At 40.7% G+C, this 12,511-nt stretch overlaps 1 protein-coding gene across 1 annotated transcript in view; it reads left to right on the forward strand.

Annotated features, from left to right (window-relative positions):
* Positions 1–12,511, forward strand: part of ca16b (carbonic anhydrase XVI b) — a 139,542-nt gene that overhangs the window by 105,458 nt on the left and 21,573 nt on the right. The window contains exons 9-13 of the mRNA XM_059329277.1: positions 375–559; positions 7,148–7,256; positions 7,375–7,424; positions 7,532–8,267; positions 9,398–9,536. Coding sequence (XP_059185260.1) covers positions 375–559; positions 7,148–7,256; positions 7,375–7,424; positions 7,532–8,267; positions 9,398–9,536 — 1,219 coding nt within the window. The remainder of the gene's footprint in view (positions 1–374; positions 560–7,147; positions 7,257–7,374; positions 7,425–7,531; positions 8,268–9,397; positions 9,537–12,511) is intronic.

Consider the following 12,511-nt stretch of genomic DNA (forward strand, 5'->3'; position numbering starts at 1 on the left):
CACAAAAAGGAAACAAGTGTCCAGAATGACAAACTGCACTGACACTCCAAAATATACCTGACCCCAGGCAAGCCTCCAGGAGTGGTTTTGGTTATTGAGTTACTGTATTATTCTGCACTTCCAGAGGTTCCTCAAGTAGAAATGGCTTTGAGTCAAGTCAGCAGCAGACAGTAATAATAGGCTTGTTAAAAGGCAACTTGCATTCTGCCCACACACATCATCAGACACAAATACATGTGGTCAAGCAGTCCTCCCAGCAGCCTTTTATTTTCATCCAGCTGCATTCAAATGGCGAAAAAAAGAACACATTTATTATTTTTTTTCCTTTCATGTTGCCTGTTTTTCTTAGTCATCTCTTCTTTCGGCTCTTTCAGTGTGCAGCAGTGCCCCAGTGACTATGAAGATCCAGCCTCTGAACCAGACGGCGTTGATGGTTAGCTGGGAGCGCCCTCTGACCGTCTACCACCCACCAATCACCAGCTACATGGTCTCCTACAGCTGGGTGAAACGTGATGTAGCTGACGAAAAGACCTTCACCAAGACCGGGGACCAGAGCATGGTGCGTATCATTATCATTGGCCAATAGTAACCAAAACAGTTCTTCAGGTTTGTCTTCGTGTGTTGGTTCAAAGACCTCCGATTGGTTTGCAGAGCCTCCGATCAGTGACAGTGTGTACAGGAGGTGACAGGTTTTGATAAACTCTGCATGTGGTTATTGCTAGATATGAGGAGCCGGGCAATCTGCCGTCACTCACCTGTGCAAGAATAAACACACAGGACTGTAGCACACTCTGACAACTTAGATATATGTGTAATGTGTTGACAAAGGTCCAGGTTTAAGCACATCATTATTTTAAAGCTTGACTGATAACGGATTACAGATATGGCGGCCGATATAGTGAATTTTTTGGTAACACTTTACAATAACCATCATTTATAAATGGTAAATAGATAGTTTATTAATGTTAAATCAAAATGTATAAATGGTAATTAGATAGTTTATTAATGTAAGTTTATAGTTACTTTACCATTAAAAAACAATTCAATACTAATTAATTATGTTTATTGATTTATATAGCTTTAAGAAAATGGTTGTAAACATCTATGAAGATTAAATATGTAGACTTAATTGTGGTACTTTGAAAATTGTTAATATTTGGTTTATTAACAATCTATAAACATAACTTAGATGGTTATTGTAAAGTGTTACCAATTTTTTAAGCTGCAATGAAAAAAACCTTTTCATGTGGACTGTGCACCAGTTTTGCACTGACTGACTATGACAACATACTCAAAACAAAACAGACAAACAACTTTATTTAAGGATATTTAACATGATTTAACAGAATTATACAGCATGCATTCAATGCATCAACATTTTCGACTAACTCTAGAAATCAAAACTGAGAAAATAACATATAAATAATATTGTTACTACACGGTCGCCCAGAAAGTTGGAATAATGTTTGGAAGAGATTTATAAATAAAGTTTTGAGAAGACATACACTTTATCTGTCAATAATAAATCACATTTTCACAATAATTTCATAAAAATGGGTCAAAAATATTTTATTCCAACTTTAGTAGTGATCGTTTAAATATATTCAATATCACAATCATCCAAGCTTTGTTTTCTATATTCTATAAATTATTGGATGGAATATATGAAGATACTGATATTTCTATGATAGGCCAATATCAGTTGGGAAATCAGGTCAGGCTCTTATTTGTTTACTTCAGTCTGTGATGCAGGTCAGTTATTACAATGTGAAAATTTTAATCATTTATAAAAATCCCGTCTTTATTTTGGGCATGGGAGGCAGCTCTTTTGAACACAAAGTGTTGTCTTATTGCAGCCAGCACAGGCAGCCATGCTAGCGTAGCCCTTTAGATCTCAGTGAAGTTTCCGACACCAGTGATCACACTTGCTTTAAACATTGAGTTACAACTTCATTTTTTTTTCTCCAATAGAACATTCTCTATCTCGACAGAAACATATCCTCCCACTGCAGGCAGTTACACCTACAGGGCTGTTCTTTTTCCACACTACATATCTTCTCCCTGGTCACATATCCTTCCATTTGAGGGAATCCAACACCCAGCTGTGCATCTCCTTTAAAGCCCACTGACCCCCAGCTGTCTTGACAGTGTGCATGGCTGCCTCTTTAGATATAAACAGTGCAGGGGCAAAACACTCACCCACTGGTTCAGAGACCCGGGATCAGTTCCCTTGTGTCAGTACTGTATTAGTGTCAGCGTGTGTTCCAGTAAACACAGTTGTCAACGTCATGGGTGGGAAGCTGGTGAGGGATCATACAATGTTGCTGCATTTTTGGCTTTTTACTGTTTGTTTGGAATCAGTGCACACTGCACTGCAGGAGATGGGAGCTGAAGGGGATGATGTAAAGCCTTACATACACAACACCCCCCCTTCCGTCTAATGCTTAGAAACTAGCTAATGCATTAGCTATAGAGATGGTCCGATCAGGTTTTTTGGGACCGATACCGATCACCGATCACCTAAAGCCTCACCGATCCGATTACCGATCAGAACCGATCAATCACATGGGATGATATTAATATTTATATTAATATTGTCAATCAATGCATCCACTCATGCACAGGCCTATAGTCTTTCATTATTTACTAGATACTACTAGATTACCTACATTGACCTTTATTTATTGCATAGCAGTAACTTTAATATTCCTTCATAGCAGCAGTGGCACTGTGGAAATTATGCCAAAATGGCCTCTATAGAGCAGTCAAGAACAGGCAAGAGCTTAATGTTGAAAGTTCAGTCATTTATTGATACTATCCATTTTAAATGGCTGTATTGTTGCATATATCGTATAAAATATAATTCATATAAAAATTGAGCCTATTTAGCAGGCTAAACAAACTCAAAATGCCAGTCTGAGCATTATTGCACATTGAACTACAGTACAGTGTAACATATTATTATTGCATAAATTGCAGCTAGCGTGTGTGACATCGGACTCACTCACTTCGAAAAAGTTCCATATCGCAGACATGTTGTCGGTGTGTGTCGGACGGTGCATGCAGGCTGCGTGACCACAACACAACACAACACAACACAACACAACACAACACAACACAACACAACACAACACTTCTTCTTCGTTTTAAAGCGGCAGCGTTTCGGCGCACTACCGCCACCTTTGGATCCGGAATGTATATCACACCATAACAAACACTTGTAAAGCACATGTATGTATAATGCGATCAGATCGGTGATTTTAACCTTTGATCTGATTTTTCGATCAATCGTTTTTTTATCATATCGGGCCGATCCGATCAGTTGCCGATCGATCGGCGTCATCCCTAATTAGCTAATTACCCCTTCTAGCCAAGACTGTGTTTTGCTTTCTTCATTTGGATGTTTAACTTTCACTGTGCAGGATGATGCATGTAAAAAGCACTTTTCCCATTTCTAAAAGATGGTTTTGTGGCATTGCTACTAATTTGAAAGCAATTTGTGGTCCAAAATGCAACTTGCACACACTAACTGAGGACAGACCTTTCAGTGAATTAGGAGACACCCTCTGGTTAAAAGTTAGACCTTCAAAATGAACATTTGCATATTCGTTCTGACAGAGAGAAGGAGCTGATGTCATTGGAAGACATTTTTTTTATACCAAGGTTGAGGTTGAGAGCATTTGAAGAAGGAGTTAGCCATCCTCCTGCAGCTTTCCCTCTCCCCTTTGCTCCGGCAGGTTGGCAAGGTTGGTTTCGGCTGGACTGTTTTCAACATGGCAGCTAGGTCACAAACGTTCCCAGTACACTAAAATATGTTGCTGAAAAGATTTGAGGCAAAAAATAGACAACTCAGTAACAAAATCTTGATTCGTATTTGATCAGCGCTGCCTAGTTTGACAATTTGACCACAGCTCACGACCAGACAGCGACACTGCAGAAAGAGACTCTTCGACTCTTATTGGTTGTTTTCCTTTGGGAGCAGCGTATTCTTGCAAATGCCACTAAGAGGACACAGAGGAACTGTGCTTTTTTTTATCTGCCTACTACTCGGAGGAAATAGTGACAGTTTCATCAGACATGACAAAAACGTATTTTTGTAAAAGTTCCCAGCGGTAGTTTTAACTCCTGCTCCCGTCAGAAGTCCACGTCTCTCCTTCAGCTTGTTTAGATTCCTGCTGCAACAGTTCTGTTTGATGTTAAACATAGAAACCATCTCACTGCAATCTCAGTCCCCCCCCCCCCCCCCCCCCCTGCTGGTTAACTGCAACTCTCGGCATCCTCCAGCTACATTTACTGACCTTTTAACTCCCCATCAGCTACACTGCTCCCTGAGGTCCTCTGGCAATGCTGTCATTTCTCTACAGCCCATGTCCTTATTTTCTACAGTCTGTGGTCTTGACATGAGGCACAAGTATTCTCTGAAAGTATGCCCCATAGTGTGGTATAACTTGTTTGAGCAGCGTAGGTGTCAAATAGAAAAACCAACCAAATTTAAGAGCAAGCTGTAAATCACACATCCTATTGTACAAATTGTCTGTAGAAGCAGTAGAGCAGCAGTAGTAGCAGTAGCAGTGAGGCTACCATATCTTAGTTACTCTATAGCTGACTGCATTGATCTCTCTCCAGGGGTCTGTCTGGATTCAGTAGGACACTTGGAAAAACTCTTACTGTACATTTAAATACCTTTTTCGAGCTGAAATGATTTAACTCAGGTTGTCTGCATTTTAAAAGGTAGTAAATTAAATTAGCCAAAAATAATGCCATTTAAAAGTAATAAACGGAACCCGACATGGTATTAATTTAGTTGCAAGCTACCTCGTTACATTGTGATGAAATTCCTTTTATTAAACCTTATCTCACTTTTTTTTAAACCTTTTCTTATTTTCATTTGTCATTTTGTGCCCCTTCATTGAGAAATAATGATAGAAAGCAGCTGTGGAGAAGTGGTGTCTGCTCTCCCTACACATAACAAGGAAATAACATTTTGTCTTGGGTTAGGGTTGAATAGCAAATGATTGTGTATAGGTCAGTGCTTCTATTGAAGTAAAAAGTATCAAGTAACTGTAATATTGGTATTTGATTTGAATCGTAAGCATTACTACACTAATTAACTTACTCAGAAAAGGCACAATTACAGTAATTAGTTACTTTATAATTAGTTACTTCCAACACTGAAGTTAACAGGGTTCGTACGGGTGCTTGAAATTTTGGATAAAATGCTTGTAAATTCTTACTGTATTTCTCTTGCAATCTGACTATATCCATCTATAGACTATAGATAATCACATGTTCAATGTAAAAAATAATGAGTAGCCTATCTGATGTGAAGTAATACCATCGCTGTTGGTATGGTTGAGTGAAATCTCCCCCTTTTTAGCATGTAAGTACTCATCTAAAACATGCAATTTACAACAGGTGTAAGATACAGGAAAAGCTTGAAAAATGACATTGAAAGTCCTTGAAAAATGCTTGAATTCTCATTCAATGCGTTTTCTTTATTTTCATGACTATTTACATTGTAGATTCTCACTGAAGGCATCAAAACTATGAATGAACACATATGGAATTATGTACTTAACAAAAAAAGTGTGAAATAACTGAAAACATGTCTTGTATTTTAGATTCCTCAAAGTAGCCACCCTTTGCTTACTAGAATATAAGACATGTTTTCAGTTATTTCACACTTTTTTGTTAAGTACATAATTCCACATGTGTTCATTCATAGTTTTGATGAATCTACAATGTAAATAGTCATGAAAATAAAGGAAAGACATTGAATGAGAAGGTGTGTCCAAACTTTTGGCCTGTACTGTATATCCAGTAGCTGTAGTGTCATGAAACATAAATTCAGGTGTCAATATTGACATATCTTAACAAATGTATAAAAATCTGCTTCTTATGGTTTGAAAATGCCTCAACACACCCTCCTGTCAACATTGGCCTTGCATGTTCAGGGCTGATTTTAGAGATGACTGCTGGGAACTTATCTATGTCATCAAATTAAAAAAATTAAATGTTAACACCTCACACATCAAAGCCACCCAGTCTGCCCCCCCCCCCCTCAGACCCTCCTGCCTTCCTCTGAGCCTGTTTTATACACTCTCTCTTGCTCACTGTTGGCATTTTTCAAAAATATTGCAGTAGGCAGACAAGGCTCAGACTTGGTAGTGAAGTTACAAAAAGATCCAATGGTGTGAAAAGGTATACATACACTTCCTGTCTCCCATGTGTGTGTTATCACCTCTACATATACAAGAACTAACTAATCAGAGAAGAATGTTTTTGCATGAAGGCGCAATTGGCACGCACTAAATTATCATGTTCCTAGCATACAATTAAAATTAATATGAACAGCTGGTAAAATAAACAAGTGTGAATTTGCATACATGCTGTGGGAATAAGGGATTTTTTTTATATTTCACTGTTATATGTATAGAAACAATTCAGATGTGATAACTACTTCAAGAGTCTGGAGATGTCTGCTTTATGTGTCTTGAAATAGCTTGTTTTGCTCCTTTCTGTCTTTAGCAATTATCGGGTATACATATGAATGATATCTTTGTTGTTGTTTTCATATATTATCTTTATGTTCTTTTAAGAGCTTTGAAAGTTTATGTTGTAATTCACCATTTATTGTAGATGGCAGGCTGAGAGAATGATTAATGTGTCCATGAGGCACTTTCTGTGGTTACACTCCATTAATAGAGTCGATCAGTCGCTTTACTGACAGTGTTCTCTCCACTGCTCGCTCTGCTGTCAGTCTTTCTTATTTTGCCCACTTCATTTCCATTTCAATTTTCAGTTTCTATCTCTGGACACCTTTTTATCTGCATTATTTCTGAGAAATACCAGCTCTCCAACACCAGAGGCAATCACCCATCCTTTCTGAGGGCCGTTTTAATATAAGTAAAGCCATCTGCAAAGTGCAAAACACAATTAAATTAGGCAGGAAATTAGGTTTTAAACTGCATTGAACTTGTGGGTCATACACTGTTGACAGAGCAGTGGCTAAGGCTAGTGTATTTTCATCTCGGGCATATGAATTAACAGCATCAACAGTTTGAAATGTCTTTTTCATTCACACATTCAAACATGGTTAGAAATGTCAAGTGGCCCTAAGTGTGTACGTGCATCTTTTCTTTTGCAGAAAGCCGTCATCACTAATGTGTCCCCTGATGTCCTGTACCTGTTCAGAGTGCAGGCAGTATGTCAGCATGACCTGCGCAGTGATTTCAGTCAAACGCTGCTATTCAGAGGTACGTGGACAAAAAAACAAAAATGTCAGCCATTCAGTCACTTTTTCCATCCTTAAAGAGCACATTTCGCTCCACTGAAATGCATTTCTGAATGCTTGTTTGCTCTTTTCTTTTTCAGCTAATACAACAAGAATATTTGAAGGGTCTCGCATTGTGAAGACTGGGATGGTGAGTCGAACAGAAGATCGAACAGAGTGCAAATGTCTTTTTGTATGTTAGTTACATGAGTGTGATTCTGTTGGTTAATTACTTTTTCCTCCGCCTGTCTCCACCAGCCAACAATTTCCCCAGCATCCTCTGCAGACATGGCTCCCATCAGCTCCGGGTCCTCCACTTGGACGTCCTCTGGCATCCACTTCTCCATCGTCTCCATGGCAACCGGGATGGGCCCCTCCTCTAGCGGCAGCCAGGCCACAGTAGCGTCAGTGGTGACGAGCACCTTGCTGGCAGGCTTGGGCGTGGGCGGAGGGGTCATCTCTTCTCTGCCCAGCTCCATTTGGCCCACGCACGCGCCCCAGGCCACGCAGAACCCCACCCGCCCATCCGTCCCGCCCGCAAAGTCCAGCACGGAGCAGGCGGTGCCCCAGGGCTCTGATGCAGACAGCCCGTCTGAGGAAAAGCAGGCAGCGCGTGAGGGCGAGGAGGAGGAGGAAGAGAAGGAGGGGGAGAAAGAAGGAGAGCAAGAAGAGGGAGAAGAAGAGAGGAAGAAAAAGAACAAGACGGCACCTGATAATGAGGAGAAGCAAGCGAACGGCACTGTGGCCAAAGAGCCTTTAATCCCCACCCCCGCATCCACAGCCAAAGAGAAAGGAGAAGGGAAGCCTACAGTCAAAGGCGCCACAGAACCCGCGAGCACCGGCGACGATCAGTTGTTCAACGTAGACGAGAAGCCCACAGATGTTAATGCAGTCTCCACTCAGGAGCCTCGTAATGACACCGCAGTGATGCAGATTCCCCAGAGCTCCACAGTGTCTCCAAAGATCAGGCTCTGGCCTTTCTCTGTCCACACTGGTGAGCAGACATCTCTCTCTCTCGCACACAGATATATGACACAGTATTGCCTGTTCTCCCTTCCCAAACAGACTCGTCCCTTTTACATTTTCCAGCGAGGCTCATGCTCCCGCTGTCAGCTATCATACAAGGCATGGCTTCTCTCCAAAGCAGAAGTCTGTTATCACTACTAACAGTTATGGAGCCCAATTTAGCATAACACATACATTGATTTAATACAGTGACTACACTAGTTACCATTTCAGTCAAAGATAAAGCTCCAGGCTTTTGTGTCACTACAACACAGAGGCCTGGAGGCAGAAATGAGCCGTCTGCCATAGGGGTTCTGCCTCGAGAAATCCCTTTAAGCACATTTTGAAAGAGTTTGCTGCGAGGGAGAGCATTTTTTGAAGATTTGAAGATTTCGCCAGATTTTTTTTATCCTGACAGTGTTGGATGTCAGTGATAATCATGTCATTAGCATTGATTGAAAGCTATAATCAGGCAGTTAGTATTCATGATACACTTTTGGTAACCAAAGCTGGTTCTGGTTAAGGTTCCTTTTTCAGGCCGTTAGGTTTTATTACGATCAGTTAATTCCCGTTCTTTCGGTTCCAGTTGTTGAAGATGTCTCATTGTTCAGTTAATGTTTTAGTTTCACTGTGAACAACCTATTGGTTTAACATTGATTATAGGCGCATTCTTACATAAGCTAATTATTTAGCTTGAATCTGGCTCTGGTTGACAGTAGATGTATGTATAGCGGTGAAGATTAAAGCCCCTATGTGTAGAATTGGAACATTTCTGACTTTGGCAACTCTCAGTGGCAGCATCAAAGAAGACACTTTGGCAGACAGCACTGCATCCTAATCACCTCTCCTCTCTGTTCCCCTCCATTCCCCTTGTGGATCTGACCTGGAGACACAGAATAAAGAACTTAAAGCAGAGCACGGTCTGCACAATTTCTCATTACACATTTAGATGACATGTGTATTACGATATGTCACAATACGATTCCATTAAAAGGTGATACATTATGATATTGAATTATCACCCACCTCTATATAGGCACTTTAAACTTCACACATATTTGGTAATATATCAGTAGAATATCTTTATGCATGTATTTATGTGAATGTGTTTCGTTCCAGACAGGACCGTCTTGTCCAACGTGACCCGAACCCCCCACCCGGGGATGGGCCGGATGGTGTGGATCGTCCCCTTAGTGGTGGTGTCGGCTCTCACTCTGCTCTGTCTCATCATGCTGCTGATTGTGATGGTCTACTGGAGGTGAGTTCAATACACCTAGCTTCATCATTCACATTTTACAGCTAAAAAAAAAAAAAGTAAATGTAAAATGTTATTGCGTTAGGTGCTTGGGCTAAAATCATGACCATGATTGTTTTGGTAGCTACTGAGATCAAGATTATATAACAGAATGAATCACTGACTTCAGAAAAGTCATGCATTTATTCAACTTTTTAAAAATATTTTAACAAATTCCAGTCAGTAATTCAGCAAAAAAACCAGACTAAAAGGCACAGCTGTAAAGCAAAAGCATGTGCTGGATTTATAAAACAAGGCCAAACAAAACCATCATAATGCAAAACAATTATCATTTTATCTTGAAAATCTTGTTTTCATAATTGTTGGAAGCCAAAATCGTGAATTGAAAGTTAAATTCTGATGAATCACCCAGCCCTATCAAGTGCTAATAGCTGAAGAAATGTCTAATTGTGATAAGGGTATCACTGACACCTCCCTTAGGGGTTTAAAACAATCAAGCTGCCCCTCACCCACACTGACCCCTCCCATAAATCTCACATTTAGGGTGAAGTGACACACCTGCATGCATGTCTGGATTTTCCAGTCAGTCTGCTCCTCATTTAGACCTGTCTAGTTTGGATGTGTCTGTTTTATGCACATGTATGCATGTGTGCATCTCAAACAGTCGTATATCGTACACCAGGCCCCTCACCCACCTCAGTGAGGGTTCAGGAGACCTGAAGGCCCTGCAGAGCCAGCAGGGGTCCCAGCTGTGTCTTCATCTGCTGGGCTGATTTCCAGCCACACTATAGCCCCCCAGTAATTACACAGACCAGACCAGTGGCACATGTGGGATGGTTAATGAGTTACAAATGGCACTAAGGACCATTTCCTCAGCTGGTCTCATGCATATTTACTGTCTGTAAAGGCTCTGCTTCGAGTCGGGGAAACAATTTGTTTATTTACAGTCTGGGATTTATTTTTGCTAATACTCAAAATGTGTTAGATGCATTTTACAAATTATTTTAACAGGATATTTTATCACCGCGGCAAATGTTTATGGGCCAACAACACCTTACCGTGGCATTTTGTGGTGTCAAATAATATAAGAGCGTGGTATAAATAACAGCCCGGTTATCAGCTCCATAGAGGTGTTAAAAAAACACACAGTTGAAAGCGGGACGACTATAGCGGATTCAGTCGGAGGACGGATTACTGAGAGTTGTGGTATTTGAGTGGAAGAGCAGGGGCAGCTTTGAGATTAGAAATGGCCATCACAGCTGTTGTTGTGACAAGTCTGACAGTTCACAGACAATGCCTGCTTCCCCTGGGGAAAAGACCATGATGGAAGATGAAATCAGCCCATTCACACTCTCTTCACTCTCCATGCTCTTTCTTGGTGGCAAAACTCTGCTCAGAGATGCTTTAGTCATTTAAAACTTAATACCTTCATATATTCATGTTTGTTTAAAAATATGTGATCGATTGACCAACCGTAGAAGATTTATACTCTGGTCTTATTTTTAGATTAGATTGTTCTTTTTTTGCAGTTTGTCTAAGGATATGTCTACAATGGAATTAAATGTTGGCGTTACAGTACGCATCTGGAAGTCTCTGTTGCTGGAGGTGTTTTTTGAAAACTCACAGATGTTCAGCTGAGGAGGAAAAAAAATCCCATTTTGTGTTAGTGACTTGGTGCTTCTGACAGCGATGTTGAATATGAAGCCTCTTTCCACTAACATCCATTCAGAAAGCCCATTTCATCCCAGTTTCCATTCCCCCAAAGCAAACTATTCTTCTGAGATAATGGGAGAGAATCCGGGAGGAGGTGTTGGCTCTGCTGGTTAGTTAGCTGCACCACATCTGCACCCACAGGGAGTCATTGGATTGGGAGGCTGTGACGCAAGCCAGGGGGGAAGCTCTCCTCCCTTTTGTTTTTTTTTCACCCTCCCCTCTCAGTCTTTCTCTTCTCCCTCTTCTCTCTCTCTCTCTCTCTCTCACTCACTCTTTCTCTCTTTCTACCTTCTTTTAAGTACAGTTGAGCCTCTTTATTTTCCTCTCCATGCTTTGCTTTATCCTTCTTAAATAATGACAAGCATCTGCTCCCTCCTCTGCATCAAGTACAGGTAGGATTGAACCTTTGAAATGCTGGCACTGGGATGACACATGGGTCCTTTATATGCATTCACTAGTATAGTGTGTGTGTGTGTGTGTGTGTGTGTGTTGTGTGTGTGTGTGTGTGTGTGTGTGTGTGTGTGTGTGTGTGTGTGTGTGTGTGTGTGTGTGTGTGTGTGTGTGTGTGTGTGTGTGTGTGTGTGTGTGTGTGTGTGTGTGTGTGTGTGTGTGTGTGTGTGTGTGTGTGTGTGTGTGTGTGTGTGTGTGGAGGCTGGAGAGGATGTGAAAGGTGTCCGTGACCTTAAAAATTCTCAAATACAGACAGCAGACAGGAGCTTTCTAAAAAATGTGAGGAACTGGATTTTTCCTACATCTCACTTATCATGTACAAATTGCAGATTTTTGTTACAATATATTTATGAACATTTTAGCCTTTTAAAAACAATTCCTTTTTTTTTTTACAAAGCTGTACTATCTTCAGAAATAATTCTCTAAAGATCGTGGCTGCGTTCAGATTTGAAAAGTTTTACCTCTCTTATCTTGTGAACCTTGGGATTGTAACGTGTGTAAAATGTTGGGGCTGGCGACACAATGGGAATTTCTTATGGATATGTAATGATTGTGAAAAGTTTCATCCGGTCTTGACTTAGAACTCGTGTGAACATCTGTGCAATGTGCAGCAGCTACTGGCAGCGATCACACACACCGCCTCCAGAAAATGCACCTTTAAGATGATTTTGTTGTCCACAAAGTGGCGTGGGATCTCTTGAAAGTGGTGTGTGTTGCCCTGAAGAGAGAATCTTTGTTTGGATTAGTTGTCTTTCAGATTGAGCTAAATTTGGCGCTGCGCTGTGTGTCGCTCTGAGTTGTTTACCTGTTCCCTG

Source organism: Centropristis striata, chromosome 3 (genome assembly GCF_030273125.1).
Source record: "Centropristis striata isolate RG_2023a ecotype Rhode Island chromosome 3, C.striata_1.0, whole genome shotgun sequence".
Taxonomy (NCBI): domain Eukaryota; kingdom Metazoa; phylum Chordata; class Actinopteri; order Perciformes; family Serranidae; genus Centropristis; species Centropristis striata.